At 32.4% G+C, this 17554-nt stretch overlaps 2 protein-coding genes and 1 non-coding gene across 5 annotated transcripts; 1 reads left to right on the forward strand and 2 right to left on the reverse strand.

Moving 5' to 3' along the window:
- Positions 1-200: 200 nt before the first annotated feature.
- LOC109602186 (uncharacterized) lies at positions 201-10805 on the reverse strand. Of its 3 annotated transcripts, none has more exons than XM_049961552.1 (10): positions 10346-10805; positions 5248-5738; positions 3437-3606; positions 3318-3380; positions 3068-3248; positions 2732-2876; positions 2461-2676; positions 2195-2359; positions 1906-2136; positions 201-1751 (listed from the first exon to the last, which is right to left on the reverse strand). In XM_049961552.1, exons 2-10 carry the CDS (start codon positions 5699-5701, stop codon positions 368-370), a joined length of 3009 nt encoding a protein of 1002 aa, XP_049817509.1. In that variant the 5' UTR covers positions 5702-5738; positions 10346-10805; the 3' UTR covers positions 201-367. The 3 variants fall into 3 exon arrangements, with proteins under 3 accessions (XP_049817509.1, XP_049817508.1, XP_019874075.2); XM_049961551.1 differs by lacking the exon at positions 10346-10805 and adding an exon at positions 7621-7774; XM_020018516.2 differs by lacking the exons at positions 5248-5738; positions 10346-10805 and adding an exon at positions 3985-4251.
- On the reverse strand, positions 7324-7395 carry Trnat-cgu (transfer RNA threonine (anticodon CGU)). The gene has a single exon. It is a non-coding gene; the product is annotated as a tRNA-Thr (tRNA).
- Positions 10806-14028: 3223 nt separating the features above from the next.
- On the forward strand, positions 14029-16984 carry LOC109602188 (uncharacterized). Its single transcript, XM_020018518.2, has 13 exons — positions 14029-14271; positions 14393-14544; positions 14593-14862; positions 14913-15101; positions 15150-15325; positions 15379-15523; positions 15578-15763; positions 15816-15978; positions 16035-16196; positions 16250-16444; positions 16500-16648; positions 16700-16764; positions 16818-16984. The coding sequence occupies exons 1-12, from the start codon at positions 14082-14084 to the stop codon at positions 16733-16735; spliced, it is 2013 nt and encodes a 670-aa protein (XP_019874077.1). The 5' UTR covers positions 14029-14081; the 3' UTR covers positions 16736-16764; positions 16818-16984.
- Positions 16985-17554: the final 570 nt, after the last annotated feature.

Raw genomic sequence — 17554 nt, forward strand, 5'->3', positions numbered from 1 at the left:
AATTTGTTAAAAGCTTTATCAAAAGTCTAAATCCTCTAAAACTATGTATGACCACAAAAGTTGCTCAAAATTGGAAAAAATTAAAAATTTAACATGACTAATGTAAAAGTGATAGCAGTTTTAATAATATGAACTGTATACCGAACGATGGAGTGGAAAAATATATTAACATATCAATACACACATAAAATAAACTAAGAAACGATAAATATTTATTTATTTTAATATAAAATAATCTAACAATGATACAAAATCCAATTAACGAGACTTTTTTATAAATAAGTTTAAATACATTCACATTTCATTACAACTAAAAACGTTCACAAGATTGTATCTATTTATTACAATGGTCTCTTATCGAGAAAAATCAAATATTAACTGATTTATTGGAAATTCCTTCCGAATCTTGTTTTCTATTGTCCAATTTCTCTGACCCACTTTGCCAGCCAGAGTCAATAGTGCCATCACTATGATTTCCTCTAATTTGTAGATCTTCTTCATGGCTCGGTTCTCCATAAAGGAGTCCTGCAGGATTACCACCTAAATTTTGTATAAGCGCAGATATATTGGATCCGATATTTCTACGAGACGACGGCTGATTAAAATTTAATGTCTTTGGTGGTACCAATTTTGGATTGTTCGTATTATTGTAGTTGAAATTTTTCGTTTGATTGTAAAAATTTTGCTCAAAATGATTAAGGCCTGAAATAGTATTGGTCAAATTACTAGAAGACTGTTCCGGGATAACTTCATACTGAGCATCTGGAGCGAGAAAGTGATCCACACTAGCGTTTCCAAAGTTCCTGTGCTTCGAAGGAGCTTCCGAAGTTTTCTCGGACATGTAGCTGCAACAGTCGTCCGGTGTAATAGCATCGTCGGTTGTCTCTGTTAGCGGAGTTTGCACGCTACTACAAAGACTATTTTGGGAGATGTCCTTCGGAAGAAGTTGCATACACGAGTCCGTTGCAAATTCTTGTATGTCATCAGAACTTGGCAATGGGAAAGGCATTCGACTTCTAGTTGACATTTGACGATTGCCCATCCGATGTGCTAAGTAGTCTTCATCTTCTGTTACTGTTACTGAAGATATATTTTCTTGGAAGTTCTGCAGAAGATGATTGGTATTCGAGTCTGTATTATCGTTGCCGTGCAATATTAATCTTGGCTTTTGTGTTTCGAGTGCTTCATCATATAGAGAAGAATCTTGTCCATCATTTCTAACTGATATGTTGCAACAGCTACTTACATCTGCAAAATACACTTCAGATTCCGTGGTCTCTGGTTTCTGAGGGGAATTCTCTTGTTTTTGGAAAGCAGCATTTTCAACACCCTGCAGTCGTGGAAGAAATCGACATTGGTTTTCTAAATTTGGTTTCGCATTTTCAACAACGTTCGGTTCATGATAATCATTTTCAGCATCTTCCTTTTCGTCCTCTTGACTCGTTTGATTAAATACCGTTTGTACATTTGTGCGACTGTTCGTTTGATTTGTGGATTTTACAGACGCTATATCAGTACGTTTCTTCATCTTCCTGGAAGGTAAAGTATGCGAAATTCGATCTGCGCAACTGGAGGTATCTGTACTTTCACTGTTGTCATTTGCCTGATGAACTTCTGTTTCGATTGTATTTTCGTAATTGTCTTTGTTGTTGGTCAGCGGTCTGGTTCGTCTCGAACCCCTGAATTGATTGTTCTCGTTTAACTGGCAATGTGACTCATGACTGTGCACATGGTGGTGGATGTGATGGTATCTAAAAAATAAATTCGTTGGTTTACTGTTTTAAAAAATTATAAATTATCATTTTTTTAATTTACGACATGGGGGTTAACGCCTTAATGTTATAATTTATCGATAATGTATAATCATTAAATTTAAATTTAATATTTTAGAAAAATCTTTGGTACCTGGCTGGTGAGTGCAGCGGTCTTCTAGCTGGCGAGTTAGGATTGGAGTATGGGGGAGGTGGACCCCACACATATACACCACCAACAGGTGCTCTGTTATCCAAAATACTATACGATCCAGTCGACCCAGATATTGGATCAGGAAGATTGTTTTCACCTCCAGATCTATTGCTGAAACCATATTGACTGTCTGCGCTACTCATACCTCCTTGGTAGGTTAGAGAATTATCTCTGAAATTAAAGAAGTTAGAGTTTTATCTGTAAATAAATCCCTGTGACGTTAAAATACCTTTGAATTTCAGACTGTTCATTTGAATGTCTAGACCATGGTAGACGTCTCCAACTCCAACCACTTGCTGGGCGACCTCTGTTGTGATTGTCTGATGGCAATGCGGGACCGTCTTCACCTGGGTTTGGTGAATAAAAATTACCAATTCTGCCTGGAGCCCAAAACCTACAACATTATTTATTATTAATTGTAGTCTAAATAGATTCGATGTAATAGTTTATATATTTGTAAAATAGTAATTTAGAGTGTTACACAAAAATAATTACCTGTCAGTGGAATGATGTGCATCCCATGGGTAGACTTGAGGCCCTGCAGGTATAGAAGGATACCGGCATTCCTCGCAACAGCTACAGTATGTAGTTGAGGGTATTGGCGGTCCTCTGACTGATCCATGGTTGCTTGTTGTACCACTCGAGTGTTGCTGATAAAATGATCTACACCTCAATTCCAGTTGCTCCCAGTACATTTTCTTTTTTTCGTGACTAAAATTAATGACAATGTGAGTTTCAGTGAAAGTGTAGTGTGACTGAAACTTACCTTAACAATTGATAAACCAGCATACAAGAAAAAATGCAGACTAATATTCCACTAACGGAGAGGCCGAACATCGCTCTTAGACAAGAATATAAAGCTCCATGAATAACCTCACAGTCTGGTGTGGAATCGAAGACGAAGCGCATACCTTTGAAATATATATATTTTTAATATATATTTTTATAAAAAATGTCGTGAATACTGTTCAATGCTTCTTAGTAGTATTAGTATTCAACTTTGCTGTTTGGTATTGAACTATGAATTGATGAATTACAAAGTATTCTGTGGTACTAAACATGGTGATATTATCCCATTGGGCAAGTGAATTTTGCTACTCACCATCATCTGCATTAGCATGAGCTTCCAACAAAACGGAATAACAGGTACAAGTTCTTGTTTTTTGGGTGTAGACACATTCACGTAAAGTTTGTAACCTGTTCATGTGTATGACTGTTGTGGTAATTGTGACCAGGACACAAGTTAAGGCACATACTAAACAACACAAACCACACACCTTTATCTGGAAAAGGTGATTCTGTTATTTACAGGTTTAATTGATAATTTATGTAATCGGCAAAATCGTACTCACCAAATAACTGTATCTATTTTTTCTCCTTGCTAAGCTCATAACACACAATCCAGTTAATATCAACTGAAATAACAGGATGTTAATAAACATAGGAGTAATGTGAATAATTTGAAAATTACCATAGTAGCAGGCACGAAAGTAGGTATTGTTTCGAAGTATCCTAATGTAGATGTGTACGATCTAAGAAGGAAGTAAACAGCCAAGAAGAGAGCGCCCAAAATTGTCGCCAAACCTCCACAAGCGCAACACCAAAATACATACTTCCTGATTCCTCCAGAATTTGGATTTGCTAAAAATGAACGAATTTTTGTTAAGCTATTTCCTAATTGTAGAGAAGAAATTATACATGTAATTAATGTAAAATGTTTTGACAAAGGAAACTTTTATTATTATGTCTCACAAACTGGAATAAAATATTTGAGGTAGGTTTTTTTAATATAAAGGATAATTTAAAATTGGCGTTTTTAATATTTTTATGATTTTATAAACAGTACTACACTCAATACGTGTTAAACAATTAATGAATAATATTTGTCTATACACATTTGCATTGTGCAGTACATTAATTATGAATTATCTTCACTAATATGATCTTGTGGTATATATATTTTTTCATTCATTATAGAGCTTAGCTGTGAATCAATATTTACATTCCCTTTATCCTTACCATGTGGAAGATGTGGAAATGACTGGATGGGTGGTATGTGGTACTGAACCACTTGCATTACAGGATATCCGTGCATTTTGAATGCGTATTATTTATCCACGAAATGCTCAAATCATCACTAATTTAAATCACAATCAGCATCCATATGTAAATTATTTATTAAAAAAACAATTTTTAACATGAACAGTGTGTTTATAAACATCTTCACGAGCGATAAACGAAAAAACGTTCAGTGCGTAGGCTTTTACGAGAATCTGTGCATTTCCATAGCGGTGGGGAAAACAGTTTCCTCCAGGCCCGGCCTAGAAATTTCCCATTCGTAATCGTACCGTTTTTGATATATTCACTGTATATAATATAAATAAAATGTTTTAATTTATAATGACAAACATATAAACTCTTGTAAGAATATTAATTCTTGTTTTTAGTATTTTATGAAATTATTTTGCAAATTTTTAGTAATTTTATTATATACAAGTAATAATAATGGTTATCTGTATAAACTAATGTTCCGGAGATATAAATTAATGTGGTACAATTGATTGTGAATAAATGAAATTACGTGTAAAAATATGTAATATTTTAAGGGAGAGCACGGACCTGCTTACAAGTCGTCGTAGTGACGTTCTCGTCTTTTCTCTCTAATAGTCAATATTCATCCCTCTCTATCTCTCTACACCCCTCCCTTGTCAACTGAGGTTCTTTGTTTAGACTATTGTGAAATTAGTAGTTACATTTATTTACGTACTCTGTATATAGAATGTAGAGTTTATTTTTATATAAAATACCCTTTTTAATTATAATAATATAATTTAATTACTAGGTAATCTTAAGAGTTGTCGATTAATTTGCTCTCAACCCATATGTTTTGAAATAAATAAAAAATACACAGTATTTCAAACCTCTCTCCCAATTTCAGTTCAAAATGACTAACAATTAAAAAATAAAATTTACATAGTTTAAAATTTTATGAACAATTTTTTGACAGGTATAAAAAAATTGGTTTGTTTCATAACGCCAAAAACTCGATGTTATGAAAATGGAAAACTTACATTGTAGTCTTTACTTGTAATACTAGATGTAACTATAATTTATATTACGAAAAATATACTAGTATACAAAACTGATAGTGAATCTGAAACTTTTAATGAGTTGGTTATACTCAACGTTCAGAGAAAAAAAAACCTTTGGTTATTTGAGGACTAGTAGATTACCCACTCAGAGTGAGTTCCAGTAGAAATTTAAAATAAACAAATCACTTACAGATCATGGGCCTATATCGGGAGTTAATGCTCCCGTGTCCGTCGTATCTGGGCCGAGGAGGCGGCCTCGGAGGCAAAGCTGGCGGTAGCGGAGACACTTCAATCCTGTCGTCCGCCTCAGTCTTCCTGTTGGCTGCACCACCATCAATCTCGTTTCCAGTCTCACCATCATCCTGCACGTGACACGTACAAGCCGTCGTTGCTACTTTGGACGTGTGGCTGGTCTTTGGTGACGGATGTACGTGAACGTTTGGGTGCATGTGACTGATTGTCGGGCTGATCGCATGATGATGGTGATGATTGGTTTTGGTGAGGCAGTGTACGTTTTCAGTCTTGGTTGGGTCGTAGTTGGACTTGTCCGAACAAGTGCACGTGTGCGTCAACAGGCCGTGGTCGCTGGCTTCGCTCGACTGGTACGCATTTTCAGTCTTCTGCGGATCTGGTGATGATGACATCTTGATGAGATTTGACTTGTTCTACATTGTTGCTTCACTGCAAAAGGTTATGGATTTGATACTTTTTAACGTCATTTGATTTTTTTGTAATCGGAATTAAAAAGTAAATAGAAACGTACTCATATTAATATTTTAGAATATTTTACGTTTCCATAAATTTTCATATGAAATATGTTAATTATCTTGTCTTTAATCTTATTCCGAAATAACGCTTTACTTCAGGAGACATATACGGGGCATTTCTTGGACCTTCCTGACTGTTTTAGAGATTTCAATCGAAACCGGCATTTGACAAAGTAACTTTTATATCGAGTTTCTTTGTCTAACTAACATTATCTACAGTTTCTAAAAGTATGGCATAATATATATTTTGTAGTATGTCGATATGCAATGTACAGTGTAGTCCATTTGAAAACCATACCTCCATAAAATTTCTACTTTTAGTCTGATTTTGACGATATTTTTTCCTATTGTAAAGCATCACGTTTTTTGGCACAAACCAAAACATGTTGTATATTTTTTAGATATGAAAACCGAATTATTGTAGCAAATATATATATCTATACCATAACTTCATTAAGACATTATGCATATTCGTATTTCTATGGAAAAATTAAAAATCATATTCTTCTTATAAATTTATTTTTTTAATCAAGTATAGTATTGAATAAACTGCCAACATAGTACTAATTATATTGTTTTTTAATAATATTGGAATATTATATTAATATTATTATACTTATACGAAAATTCATAATACTCAAATTTTAAGTATTAAATTTGTTTCCACATTATTCTAGGGTAAATTCTGCAGTTCATTAATTCTACCACGAAAAGATAACGGTGGAAGCAAATAAAATTACAATAAATATAGTGTCATTTTTAAAATATTTCAATTTTGTTGAAATATAACATAATTTGTGTTATTTTTAAGTTTATTTCGTAGCCTACTCGATTAAAAAAATAAATTCATAAGGTGAATAAGGCTTTTAATTTTTCTACAGAATTATGTATATGGGTAGTTTTCCCCATTTCAGTAGGTAATTAATCCAGTGATGCAGTTAGATTTGTTATAAAACATTTGCTGGTGTGATTTCTTCGATTTTTATGTCTAAACAATTACTAGTAGCTTTTGGTTTTAGACCGAAAATTTGACATTTAGTCCACATATATTCATGCTCTTCAATTGAAAAAGAAAGTTTGTCAAAATACAAATTCAATTTGTCTGCCCAGTTTAAAATTAGCCACACGGTATATCAAAAATTCATTGATGTGAAATGAACATAAACATGAGTACTATAATTCAATGTCAACAATAATTTAATACATGTTTTGTTACTTTGTTATCACTTCTATATTTGAAAAATAAAATAGTAACTATCTAAAATAAGTGTTCATTTTATCAAAAGGTCTACAAAAATGTATCGTTCGATAAAAAGTCATTATCATTATTATTATTATTATTATAGTTATTATATTTTTTCGAAATACGTCATGTTTCTTGAAATATATCTATCAAAAGTCAATTGAGTTTGCATCTGATTGGTTTGGAAGTACTTAAATTTGTCAAATTTACTAAGTTTGGTAGACTGTCAATAAAAAATAATGTAAAAATATTAAACTGCCTCCTGTGAGGATTGAACTCACGACCCCTGGTTTACGAGACCAGTGCTCTACCACTGAGCTAAAGAGGCTTATACTATTTTGCTAAAATTACAAATATTTAATGATCATAATGAATAGTTTAATATTTATAATTGTAGAATAAATTATGTATGCGCTATTATGTTTTATAATACCTATTTTTATTATAAAATCTCAACAAATTTAGCCGTTAGGTTTGCTAAATAAGTAATTACAACAAAAATTCAGTAATAAATTTTTATGTACATAAAAAATTACTATTAGTAGTTATATACCGTACGAAAAATGCTCTTGGTGTCTGGATCTTGTAAGAGATGGATGCACGACAAAGAGAGAAAAGTTTTGCCCGGTAGTAAGAATCCCTACTCTCAGAGACAATGCGCCGTGCTGGTGGGCGCCGGCGCACAATGTAAATTAATCTTTGCGAATGCATTTAGTAACTCTCCGTATGCGTAGGGATGTAGTTCGAGTTCTTCGGATGCTCCATTTAAATTCCGTAACTTTGTATAATTTTCAATCTGTAAAATAAAATATTTTTTGAGGGTATATCAAAAACAAAAATAAGTATTCTAAAAATAAACTACTTTTTTCAAAATAAAAATGTATCCCAAAAATTAAATAAAATATACTAAAAAAAATTAAATGAGGTGTTCAAAAACGTCTCCATACGCAGTGGTACAATACCCCAACCTGTTATAAAAATTTTCACGTACGTTTGCCAGAGTGTCAGGAGTAATATTTTCCATTAAATTAATTATACCGTCTCTTAATTCATCCAGATTATTAGGCCAGTTCTCCTGGAAAGTGTATAATTTTGACTTCAGGTAACCCCACAGAAAAAAATCGCAAGGTGCAAGGTCCGGTGACCTAGCTGGCCAAAGAATACTTCCGTAACCACTAATGACGCGTTCGCCAAAAGTGGTACGTAAATATTCTCTAACCCGAGCTGTATTGTGAGCAGGGCAACCATCCTGTTGAAACCATACACTTTCCAGGTTTATTTCTAAACGGCGGATTGCCGGGACAATTTGGTTCTGCAGAAGAACAAGGTATTTTTGCCCAGTGAGATTTCCTTCTATAAAAAAAGGACCCACTATGTCGTCTCCCAAAATACCAGCCCAAACATTTAGTTTTTCGGGGTACTGGGTACGGGCAGCATAAAATTTTCTTAAATTTACTCTTGACCAATACCGTGTAACAATGGGATTGTGTCGTCCGTGTAAAGGAAATGACGACTCATCAGTAAAAAGTATTTTACTAATAAAATTGTTGTCGCCATTTGCCTTTTCCGTTATGGTCTCACAAAATACCATACGGCGGTATTTATCGGCAGGTAAATTTTCATTCCCACGTTTCAGTTTGTAGGAGCGGTATCCATTCGATTTTAGTATATTTCGTATTTGCGCACTTGAAAGATCAAAGTCCAGTGCAACCTGGCTAATTGGCTGATTTGGGTTGTTTTCAATACTTGCACAAATCAAAATGTCCCGTGCCTCACGTTCAAAATCGTTAGGTTTGGGCGGACGTTCAATTCTGTGATTGTTGAGATTTACACAACCGTGCGTGACAAAATTATTTACAACCCGTTGAATAGTGTTTCTGTTGGGAATCGGTCTGTTTTCAAAGATCTCCGCAAATTGATGGCGAATGCGATAAGTGGAACTTCCGGTAAGGTGCCACGTAACAATCTGAATTTTTTCTTGAAGCGTATACATTTTTATAATTGAAAATGAGCTTATTTAAAGAAAACCTACCTCTGTTGTTAATACACCGGCTCGTCTGCGGAGACGAACCGCATGCTAAACGCAGCAAAACCAAATGATCCCCTCCAGTCAGTTCGGCCCGCCCACATAATTGCATGTATATCTTTCCTTTTTGTTTACAAAGGGGTATTGATGTTCCGTCTCAATATGCGAGTAGACACCCTCATCATTTTTGATACTGTATAGATAAAGGTTAAAACCAATGCAACAAATTGGAATGTACAGAAAATGTGTGCAGTTGTTGAACAGGTAGTACAAAATACAACAAAGGAGAACCTAAAATCCAACCTTTTTAGGTAAACCAAACACATTATTGTACACGCGTACACAAAAGGTAAAATTTATCCTTAAACCCACTTTCTTCTTTGAAATAAAGGAAAACTTTAGCCGTTCTTTTTATTGAAGCGGCTGACCATAACGTTCGCCTCCCACACATCTCTGAAATTGCATATTTCATTGATTTGACAGCAAATATATTACGTACGACGGAATGTACACATTAATAGTAACGTATAAGCCTTGAGAGTACACGTTTAACTGGCCGTGAGATATTGTGATTTACTAAAAAGGATTTTGACCTTTGAGTGGCTCGGATGGTGATGTTTGATGAAAACGAATTTGTCCGTTAAAATCTAACGCATTTTCAATATTATATGGAAGCGTGTACGAAATGGTTTAAATACAAAACTTGGAAACAATATATAATGACACCAAACAACAATGAACCCGAATATTAATAAGAAAAATGGTAGTATTGTAATGTGCGTGATATGGATAGCATCATGGTAATTATTTAACATTGAACTGCAACGAACCACATTCATAGAATAACACACTGCAAATTAACAATTTCCTTTGTCAACAGTATCTGGTCTCACGAGTCTATCCATACATACTGGAAGAAATTACAGGTGTCGAAGAATATTATTTCACACCATTGCGATAAATTAGGGTAGACCGAGAAAGGCAGGTAAAATTCTTGCCATTGATGGTCCCGACTATACGTATAGAATTTCTAATTGAAACCAAACGACGGTGCACATACTTGCTACACCGTAATTTCGTTCGGTAATATCAACGGGCGATTAACCAAAGAACCCGAGACAAGCTGCAACTTTAATTATTTACACACATCCAAAAGGCACACCGTCAACATCAAACACTGGCCCGTGAACAATGAAAAGTGGACACGTTCCATAAAAAAAAAATAACGAAAATTCAGCAACGAATGTCGTACCTCATTGAAGACACACGATCAAAACACTTCTTTATGCCGCGATCACAAGGAAACCGCACATCGTGCCATACAAGACACTGCAATGTCTCGAAACCATCAGAGGGCACACACATGCACCGCACAAACTGCACATTAGTCGCGAGAACCGGTAGAAAATTGTGCCGCGAATCGCCAGGCACAGGACAGGTGGTTAATTTTACTGGTAAGTGGAAGTATTTGAAAACGTTAACCGCAGTTTTTCTGCGTTACCGATGTGGATGTCAAAAACTGAACGGCAAAGAGTCAACGCGTGAACTGGACCAATTCGCCGTCACTCTTCCACATGACGCCGTCTCTTTCGACTCGGATCTCTTGGAGATTGCCGGTGAGAGACCTTGGCTATCGGAATGCACCCCTCCTCTCCGGCATGCTCTTTGCTTGGGAAACGCTCCGACCTGAACCCTGTGATCTCGCTGTTCAGACGATAAGGCTCAGCATACACCGCGTGGCCGTGTACAACGATACTTCCTGACCGACCATGTTTAACGGTGATCGGACTAACGTTTATTTATTTTTCTCTTTTGGTTATGCGTTGTTCGGATTGTCGACGGTGGATGATCGCAGGGTTACTTCAATGTTTCGTTATGTATTATTCGTATTATATTTTACAAATAAATAACAAAAATAAAGTCAATTTTAACGTCATGTCTTACTTTATATTTTTGTATACGCTTGCATTCCTTCCTTTAAATATGTAAGGGTGTAGTGGCGTAAAATGAAAAACAAAATTATAATAAATTTTTATTTTCTGTAAGAAGATAATCGAAACTTATTCATGTTATCATTACATTAAAAGTACCTGGATTAAACTTGATTCAGTGCAGAATTTATTAATTAAAACTTAATTAAAAAAGTATATTTTTATGTTTATCAAATATCCTTCAAAAATCAAAAAAATTGGTCTACAACAGTTGTTTTATTATTTGGGTAAATCTGCAGTCATAAAAACTTATTTTGTTATTTGTTTTTAAATTTTGTGTATATTTTGCTTTAAAATGATTAAACTATAAATGTACAATATTATATCAGTGTTATATATAAGAGTTTTTTACCTTTTTTCAACAACAGTGAAATAAAAGAAGCAACATCTCTCATATGAACTAAAATTTTTGTTTACACGTACCATATTTATAACAGTTCTATATACATTATAAGACCATATATTAATTTGGAAATATATAAAATAAAACATTATAATCTAACTTTATTAATAGAATTTTAATATATTGTTATTATTATTATTATTATTATTATTATTACATTGGTATGGCGGAAATATTCTGAAGAATTATGGAATTATAGAATTTCATAGTAGTATAGTGTATCACAAAAATTCATTAAAAAAAATTATAACCGTAAAAGTGTGTGACGTGCCTTAACGTTCATTCAAGTAATCTCAATTAATTTGTAATGGACACAAAGTGATACGTGATGAGATGTGTGAGTACCTAAACATATTCAATTTTGTAAAAATGCATTACATAATTAACTAATATTCAATTATCTTTATTATTTAAAGCAATGTTAGTTTAGAATTAGTTAGGTATCTTTTTACAGATTGAAATTACTGGTTTTAGAAAATATTAATGTTTTAATAAAATAATTATAATAATTTACTGTATAATAAATAATTTGTCTGTGTCAAATGTATAATTTAAATATGAAATTTGTGTTTAATTTACATGATTTTAAATAAAACTTTAGGTTTGTCGACTGACTTCGAATTGAAATCACTATTTTAAAAATCTTCCTTCTACTTATTTATTGATATAACATATTGTTTAAGCAATGTTATTATTAAAAAGTTGTAAATAAACAATAATTACAAGTAGAATAATTTGCTATATATTAATTATTCACCCAGCGAATTCATTTCGACTTCCATGCAGGTGTTATTCCAATATTCATGAATTCATATTATAAAATAGTTAGCTCAGTGTGAATGTCCAGCGTGAAACAGTCACACAACTATTTTTAGATACAACCTGAAATAGATTATTTCCCCCTTTGAGGTAATAACGAAAGGAAATGCAAAAAATGATTGAATATAATTACGAAGCTGGCAATGAATTCATTAAATTAAATGAATTCAATTTAAATTTTACTTTGAATGTTAGCCATTTATTTTTTTTTAAAACTATCCCATTTGTTATTTAAATTAACTGTTCTTTGTCATGTACGCAGTGTTAAATTGTGAAAATTTTAATGTAATATCACATGGAAGCTTGTAAGCTTTTATAAAACTTAAATTATTGTCTAAATTTATTTAATACGTATTGTCGACATTAATTAGTCATTTATTATAAATTACATATAACTTGTAAACATTTGAAGTATGTATGTACGTTTTGAGGATTTATGGGTTGAAACTTTAACAAAAATTATAGTTATACTTCTAATTCTAATTATAAAAATACTGCAAGCCTTTTGACGTGTATAATTTGAATTTCTTAGATTAAATATATTTAAAAATATTTTCAATGTGTTTTATTTTGACAAATATTTGAAGGCTCTAGGCGATCTGTATTTTATTCTATCTTACATTAATTTAATAAACAAAAATGAGCAACATTTCTTGTAAAAACACAGATTATTCGGTTTATTCTTCTGAAGGTTTTTGCCACTATAATTGCAAATTTGAAAATTGGAAACAAGAATAAGTAGCCGAAATATATATTGTCTCACAAAGTGTAATATGTCAAACTGTATAGTGTTGGTCGACAAAAAACTACGACTGGAAGATAGGACAGTTTTTGTCATTATTCTGCTAGACGAAGTCACACATTCTTTACATTAAGGCTTCGTGCAAACGTTGAAATCATTCTAAGCCTGTCTGCCATTAGAAGAAGATTGTATGAAGTTGATTTCAGAACCAGAAGGCATTTTCGATACCCTCTGTTAAACAGGAAGAATCGGGTTGAATGCAGAGCATAATTATAATTGTTTGTTCATAGATGAGTCTATGTGTCTATACTGTACACAATATATTACTCGGACTATTTGGACATGGTGTGAACGTGGTAAGAGATATCATGAGCAGAAGATAGCTCTTAGAGGTGGTTCTGTAACAATGTGGGACGGAATTTCTTTAGAGACATGCACAAGGTGCTCATATTAAAACGAGAAACTATAAATACCCGACGATAGCACCACTTGGTTATTCAACAAATTATTATTCTATCTCTTTAAGAATTTTGACCAGTTTCGAGTACAAACCCGACCTCACCGTGCAAGTTTTTTTTAATTTGGGTTTGCAATATCATAGAATTATTCGGATGCACTAACCTCAAAATTTAAAAGAGCTCCTTAATATTCTTTGAGATGAATGATGAATTATGGATTAAGAATTGATGTCAAGGAGGGAGGATAGAAGCCGTTCATATTGTATTGTAAGGAAGGACCGACCAAGTACTGAATGAAAAAAAAACTAGCTATTAATATTTTGTGTTAAATTTTAATTAATTATGTTTTATTAATTATATAAGGAATTTGGTTATATTAGTTTTTATATTGGTTTAAATGTTACATTTAAATTATCCACAAAAAATATTTGATTTTAAAATTTGTTCTTAGTTCTTTACAATGCACGCCCTATATATCATTAAATATTTGTATTGTCAATTTATATTTTGTCAAATATTATTGACAAATGTCGTTTTCAAATATATTTTTTTAAATAGGGGTTTAAAAAATTATAATGTCTCGAAAAACAACAAAGTCGCCAAAAGGAAAATTAAATGAAACCATTGATTTCTCTCAAATTGGGGGTCTTAATAATCATTTAAAAACACTTCGTGAAATTATTATTTTACCACTTTTACACAGTAATGTCTTCGATTTTTTCGATATTCGAGCGCCTCGTGGAGTACTCTTTTATGGACCTCCAGGTATGTATTTTTTATATCGATATATTTTTGTGAAAGTCACCTTTTCACTATTTTTTTACCAAAATATTTTAAAGAAATATCTTTTAATTTCTCACAAATAAATTTAAAATGAACTTTACAGGTACAGGAAAAACTCTAGTAGCTGGAGCTCTAGCAACTGAATTAAATAAAGAAGGTTTTGGAAAAGTACATTTTTACCATAGAAAAAGCGTCGACATAGTAGAAAAATATCTTGGAGAATCTGAAAAGAACTTGAGAGAATTGTTTGAGAAGGTGTAGTATATTCAATAACGTTATCAATGCCTTTAACCGTTTGTTTAGGCCAGCAAAAACCGCCCATCAATAATATTTTTTGATGAAATCGATGGCCTAGCTCCGATTAGATCCCAGAAGAATGACCAAATATATAGTAGTATCGTTGCCACCTTATTAGCCCTTATGGACGGGTTAGACAATAAGCCCGGTATTGTTGTTATGGGCGCTACTAACAGGATCGAAGCGGTTGATCAAGCTTTGAGGAGGCCTGGCAGATTTGACAGGGAACTGTATTTTCCATTGCCTACCATGGAAGGCAGAAAAGAAATTATTCAAGTATTTTAAGTTTATATAAATGTAAAAAATAATAATTATTTACTTAATAGGTGCACACGTCAACTTGGAAACACCAACCATCCAGGGAGTTAATTGATCACATAGCAGATGCCACCTCGGGATTTTGTGGGTCGGACATTGCCGCACTCTGTTCCGAAGCCGTTCTCTGTTGCATGAAGAGAATATGTCCGAATATAGAGAGTCGGAGGAAAAAGACGATTGACTTGGACAGTTTAAAGGTCGTTTTTACTTATTAACAGAAACAATCAATTTATTTAATATATTAGGTAGTCGAATCTGACTTTATGGATGCGAAACAAAAAATTCTTCCCTCAGGGTCGAGATTCGGTGGCAGAATCCGAACTCTAAATTCAATAGTAAAACCACTCATGCAAAAACAACTTGATAACATATTAACAATTATCAAGCATATGTGGCCATACTTCTTGGACGAAAATTTCAAGTAATTAATAGAATTATTGTCTATGAATACTAAACTTCCAATCTTGATTTTAGGTACAACATTGGGAATGAACGATATGCTGGGAGATTGCTACTAATTGGATCAAACAACGAAGGGTTGCCTTATTTAATATCGGCATTGATTCAAACCTTTGAACATTTGCCGGCACAAGTTTTGGATTTGCCAACTTTTTTAGAAGTAAGCAAAAGTATTTGCAATGTGTTTATAACATTTACATGAAATTTATTTTAGCGTAATAGGTTTCTTCAAGCTAACTATCCTTCGTTAATTGTTTTACAAAGAGTTGATGAATGGTTATCGCAAGTCAACGAATATGAACAACACATCATCAGTTTTCTAGTTAGTAACCTAGAAAAGTTACATAATAATTTGCCTATTTTGACTATAGCCACATGCAAAAAAAATTTACCTCGCAAAGTATATACACATGTTTTGAATTGTACACTATGTTAAAACATCATTGCCGTAGCTGTATGATTTTTTCTACAAGAAAGTCAGCATTGGTATAGGAATTAGACATTCTAGTAACGAGGAAAGGGAAACATTTTTTGTACCTTTGTTTTTTGATTCCAATATGAGTAGCTTATGTACGATTTTAGACCAAGAGCATTCAAAAATTGTTATGAACTCCGGTTAGTGTAAATATGACCTAAAAATGATAATGTTGATAATATTAATGAGTTTTTAGATGAACTGAACCCCTTAAATGAGAACGGTAAAAGACGGTGTGAAATAGAAAACATGGAAGTGGTCAACAAAAGAATAAAAACTTGTGAAAATATGTATTCAGTCGTAACTTCTCACAGTTCTTCTTCTGGTATTTTACCTAAAATTGATAAAGAGATTAAAAGTATAAACTATATTAATTCATTCGTGCTTGCTCTTTACTATGTCTGATTGTAGAAGAACATATTGATCAATTTGACTGTAAAACTGGCTTATACAAAAAAAGCAAAAAACATTTTAATTCAATTTTGGCCGACCTTTTATGTGAAAAATCGCGGAGTTTAATAATTTCGAAGACTTGTCCAGATAATGGTAACAGTTCTAAGGAACCGGAAACATCCACCATTGAAAATCCAACACCTGAGTCTTACGGTATGTGTATTATTTAAGAAATTTATTATTAAATATGAAATTTTATATTATGTAGAGAAAAATATGAAGAAAATCTATTGTTTATGGAAGAGGATCGCTCTGGTTACATCAAACAATATGTCGGTAACCGAATTAGAATTACTTTATGATATAATTTCTGTCTGTATTAATATGTACCAACATTCGTTTAATCAATTAGTAGAGGTAAGATTTTTAGTATTCATTGAGCTCAAAATTACATATTTTATTTTGAAGAAAATAGAAGAAGTTGTTGTAAAAATTGAACAATGAAAAGTGAAATTATCGGGATCATAAAGATGGTAAGATGATAATTTATAGGATATTTAATGAATTTATATTTTTTTACTTTCAGGTTTTCTTTTTGGCGAACATATTTGGGAACATATTATTATATTTGAATCAGTTTAAATTTTAGTAAATCTTAAAAAAAATTACAAATTAAAAGTGATATTAATATGATTATTTAAAACAAAATACTTAATTATGTATGTTGTCACAATAAACATAATTTTAGCAACATTTTTTATAAAACAATTATAAAATTTTCTATATCTAAAATTGATTGATGATATTATTTGAAGACTCCAGGTTCTTAAAAAAAATAAGTTTCTGGGACTCACAAGAAGTATGTAGCACATATGTACCACAGTCAAAACTTACTTTTAAATAATGTAATATAATTTTTTTTGTAATAAATATCGGTGAAAGACAAAGTCTACCTAAGAGGGGCTTGAAACGAAAAATGTTCAGTGAATCAGTTACTTTTAAGGTTAGAGTCTAAGTAATGTAAAATATGAATGGAAGTGGCAAAAATAATGTTAATTTTTTAAAAAAAAAACCTTGCAATTATTAGGGTCCACCACTATTATTTAAGGACCGAACCTTTTTCGAATTCTCTTTTCTTTCACTATTATATATATCAAACAAATCTTTTATGATTGGATTTCCTCTATAATTTATTGAGTTTCGTCTTATAGTTAATGTTTTTTTCTGTTGTTATAACCCGAATTGGAGTCACTATAAACAATTTTATTGGGAATGCATAATTCTTTGATTTTGATACCAATACGCTATAAAACAAAGAAACTT

The sequence above is a fragment of the Aethina tumida genome, chromosome 1 (genome assembly GCF_024364675.1).
Source record: "Aethina tumida isolate Nest 87 chromosome 1, icAetTumi1.1, whole genome shotgun sequence".
In the NCBI taxonomy this organism is placed as follows: domain Eukaryota; kingdom Metazoa; phylum Arthropoda; class Insecta; order Coleoptera; family Nitidulidae; genus Aethina; species Aethina tumida.

Bases quoted from the DNA above. Each gene is read 5' to 3' on its own strand.
- LOC109602188 (XM_020018518.2), top strand. From the start codon at position 14,082: ATGTCTCGAAAAACAACAAAGTCGCCAAAAGGAAAATTAAATGAAACC. The intron at 15,326-15,378 runs GTAATTAATAGA...TCTTGATTTTAG, and splicing joins TTCTTGGACGAAAATTTCAA to GTACAACATTGGGAATGAAC. The intron at 15,764-15,815 runs GTATATACACAT...TCATTGCCGTAG, and splicing joins AAAAAAATTTACCTCGCAAA to CTGTATGATTTTTTCTACAA.
- LOC109602186 (XM_049961552.1), bottom strand. From the start codon at position 5,701: ATGTCATCATCACCAGATCCGCAGAAGACTGAAAATGCGTACCAGTCG. The intron at 3,607-5,247 runs GTAAGTGATTTG...GTTCATTTTTAG, and splicing joins CCGATATAGGCCCATGATCT to CAAATCCAAATTCTGGAGGA. The intron at 3,381-3,436 runs GTAATTTTCAAA...CTGTTATTTCAG, and splicing joins CTTTCGTGCCTGCTACTATG to TTGATATTAACTGGATTGTG.